This window comes from Dipodomys ordii, unplaced genomic scaffold (assembly GCF_000151885.1).
Source record: "Dipodomys ordii isolate 6190 unplaced genomic scaffold, Dord_2.0 Scaffold112, whole genome shotgun sequence".
NCBI lineage: Eukaryota > Metazoa > Chordata > Mammalia > Rodentia > Heteromyidae > Dipodomys > Dipodomys ordii.
In genome coordinates this window covers 888,422-892,121 of record NW_012267328.1, presented here as the reverse complement: position 1 = coordinate 892,121, position 3,700 = coordinate 888,422, and the positions used below count along the sequence as shown (strand labels likewise).

Genomic DNA, 3,700 nt, shown 5'->3' with positions numbered 1-3,700 from the left:
CGAGCCAATGAGAGCCGTCCAGCAGGGAGGGAGAAGAGCCAATGAGAGTTACTCAATCTAGTCACATTCCTTAGAGAACACACACGCACACACACACACATACACACACGCATGCACACACATACACACGCACACACACGCACGCACGCACACGCACACACACATACACGTGCATGTGCACGCACACACACACACACACACTCACACACACGAGGCCACACTAAAGGCAGTCTTCTGGTGCCTTCTGCTATGCACTCCGGGGAATCGTGGAGGCCGGCGATCGGCACCGGTAGGAAGACCTTCCTCGTGTCTGCCCTGTGAGCCTACACCCCACGGCTGAAGGGCCTGCACCGCTCCGTCCGCACTGGGGTTGTCGGGGGGAACAGCCACTGTGTCTGTTCCCCTGGGCGGAATGTGACCCCTTCCCTTCCAATTCTGGCCTTTCCCTCGGCCTCCTCAGGACTACACGGCCACCATCTACCTCCGCCAGCGCTGGACAGACCCACGGCTGGTATTTGAAGGCAACAAGAGCTTCACCCTGGACGCCCGCCTGGTGGAGTTCCTCTGGGTGCCCGACACGTACATTGTGGAGTCCAAGAAGTCCTTCCTGCACGAGGTCACCGTGGGGAACAGGCTCGTCCGCCTCTTCTCCAACGGCACGGTCCTGTATGCCCTCAGGTGAGTGGTTCCTGGCTCCGCAGCTCTGTGTGCGCTCCACTGGTGCGTGAGTGGTCACTGTGTGCGCTCGGGTGAGCGGCTGGCTGACGCTCCCCGCAGGGCCCTGCCAGGGCCAGGACGGGTGTGCCCCACCCCTCAGAGGCCTGGGGACCCGAGCCCAACGTGAACGTGACCAGTGCGTACTTCCATCAACAAGCCACGTGCTAACCGGCCATCATGGAAGTTTCTAGGCCCTCCTCTGCAGCTCTCCACCCTCCCAGAGTGCCACAGCTCAGCTTCTCCTTAGGGGCCTCTCCCAGCCCCCACCGTGCTCCTGTTCCCGTCCCCCGTGATCCCACAGCACATATGTGCTTGTGTGCATACTGTTCATACGTGCATGCGTGTCTGCGTGCGTGCCTGTGCGGCTGCCTGAATTTCAGCGTGTCGCCTGGTCTGTGTGCCATTCTGAAGGGCCGGGACGGCCAGCAGCTTGGCTTGGGAGTCTGGACGGTCAGGATTCGAGTCCTCCTCTGTCCCCAGCACGCCTGTGACCCCAGACCCCTTGGCTGACGCTCAGTCTTTCTTCTCTTAGAATCACAACCACTGTTACCTGTAACATGGATCTGTCCAAATACCCCATGGACACACAGACCTGCAAGCTGCAGCTGGAGAGTTGTGAGTACACACCGCGGCCGGGCTGGCTCGGCTCTGTCTAATGTGAATTAGTTAGAGCGCTCACACGGGGACGCAGTGCGGCGGCAGAGGTGCGGGCCGAGGCAGGAGGCTGCACTGGGCTGAAGTAAGCGCCCCCAACCCTCGCAGCACTCCTGACGTAGCCTGGGGTTCTTAGAGAAAAGCTGGCTAACAGGTGCCCTGGGGAAGGACCGTGTGTGTGTTCGCGCCGTCTAGTAGACAGCCGAGTGGAGGCAAGGCTCCGATGAGGCTCCACACCCTACCCGGTGAGCGGCCCCGTCACCCCACCAGCCGCCCCGTCGCCCTGCGAGCCGCCCCGTCACCCCGCGAGCGGCCCCGTCGCCCCACAAGCCGCCCCGTCGCCCCGGCCTTTCGCCGTTGGACTAGTGATGTGGCCTGGTGCACAGCGGTGCACACTCGCTCACACGTCCACGGCGGCCATCTCCCCGAACCACAAAGCTCAGCACCTGCGACAGATTGCACAGCCCAGAAAACACACCATTCCCCTTCCCTGTGGGGCTTCCGGCGCCTCCAAAAGTCCAGTCTCTGTGAAATCCTTCTCCCAGACTCTCGCAGCCGGCAGCCTCCTCAGTGAGAGCCCCGGGTGGTAGACGCCGTCTCGGTGGCAGCAGCGGTGACAGCACCTGCTGCTTAGCCGTGAGCCCTTCCGCGTGCCACCTTTGGCTGCTCACCCTCAGAGCGCCAGTCCTGCCCGCCACGACAGCCGCCAGACCTGGCTGTAGCTCTTCGCCAACCACCCAGAGCTATGCCTTGAATTCCATAAAGCCTCAATGCTTTTCTAGCGCAAAAATCACCACAGCTGCTAGAAAACCCCATATGCCCTGTGAGGATGGGGGCGGGGGGAGGGGACCTCAGGCAGGAAATGCAGAGCGCGATGAGCCCAACTTGCATGGCTCTGCTGTCTCTGCCCAAACAGCCCCCCCCACCCCATATCAACAACAAGAACAGAGAAGCTCTTCTCCGGCAAACGCCACGGTGCCCATGTGCCAGGCCCTGCTAGACACCTTCCAAAATCCCAGTGAGATAAGTCCCGTCGCCCCTCTGTGGTTACAGACAGAGGCTGGTTGAGCCACGCTGGGGTGGAGGTGGGGTTTGAGGACTCCTAACCCAGCCAGAGGCGCCCCAAAACCTTGTTCCAGCGGCTCACACGTGATCAGAGTTCTGCGTTTTCCCCGAGCAGGCCGTAAAGTGATGTTAAATAGCAATGTGGGGATGGGGAGAAGCTTTTCACAGCTCCTCGCCAGTGTCTCTGGTGCCTGTTTAGCATCCTTATCTTCCCCAAACTGAGGCCCCACGGCGCTCACCCCAGCCCACAGGTGTTACACGGGCGATGGCGTGGTCATCGGTTCCCCAAACGTCTCCCGCGAGTCACTCAGGGCCACGGCCAGCTTTCCTTGCCTGTGTCCGAGGACGTGTTGGCTCGTCCTCCTGTCTCAGTTCCACACTTTCCCTCGGAGGCCCCGGCCAGCCTGCACGGCGGGGTGGGGGCCAGCCAACGGCCTCACTCAGGAGCAAACCACCGAGCGAGGCCCAGGGCGGCAGACAGAAAGGATGCTCCAGCCTCCGAGGATTCTAACACCAACCCCAGGCGCAGGGCCGACCGCATGGCAGAGCAGGCAGGTGTACCACGGGAGCCTGGGTGCTGGACTCCCTGTCCCCGGGGAAACGAGGTCAAAACTGACTCAGGGACGAAGAGTAGGACACAGAATCTGCTACACACGAGCGAGCAAGAACGTAACAAAGGTCAGAGAGGGCAGCGGGGAGCAAGGGCGCCACCCAGTGGTGGGGCCTTATCTACCATGTGCCAGGGCCTAGTCTGTCAGACCCTCAACCACACACACACACACACACACACACACACACAGAGGCACGCACACACACACGTACCACCAACATGTAAGAAAATACCTGACGCAAAGAAAGAAGCCGGTGGCTCACGTCTGCAAGGCCGATATTGGGAGGATCATGGTTCATGGCTAGTCCCGGTTAAAAAAACAAAACAAAACTCCTGAGACGCTTTCTCAGTTGATAGCTGGACACAGTGGTGTGCCCCGGTCATCTCAACTACAATAGAAAAAAAAATTAGGATTATTGTGTACTGTGGCCCAGCCACAGGCCTGGGAGGAAACGGGACCCTATCTGAACAGGAACCTGTGCAGAAAAGGACGGAAGGTGTGCTTCAAGGGTAAGAGAGCCGGCCTCAGGAGTCTGAGTTCAAACCCAGCGCCGTCAGCTGATCTCAGTCAAGTGTGAAATGAGCATGCCAGTGCGCCTGCGTGGTGAATGGGCTCCTGCGTGGTGATCCGGGGCTCCTGCGTGGTGAATGGGC

General features: G+C 60.4%; 1 protein-coding gene across 1 annotated transcript in view; it reads left to right on the top strand.

Moving 5' to 3' along the window:
* Gabrp (gamma-aminobutyric acid (GABA) A receptor, pi) overlaps positions 1–3,700 on the top strand; it is a 22,632-nt gene that overhangs the window by 10,032 nt on the left and 8,900 nt on the right. The window contains exons 4-5 of the mRNA XM_013028645.1: positions 461–678; positions 1,250–1,332. Of these exons, the coding sequence (XP_012884099.1) occupies positions 461–678; positions 1,250–1,332 (301 nt within the window). The remainder of the gene's footprint in view (positions 1–460; positions 679–1,249; positions 1,333–3,700) is intronic.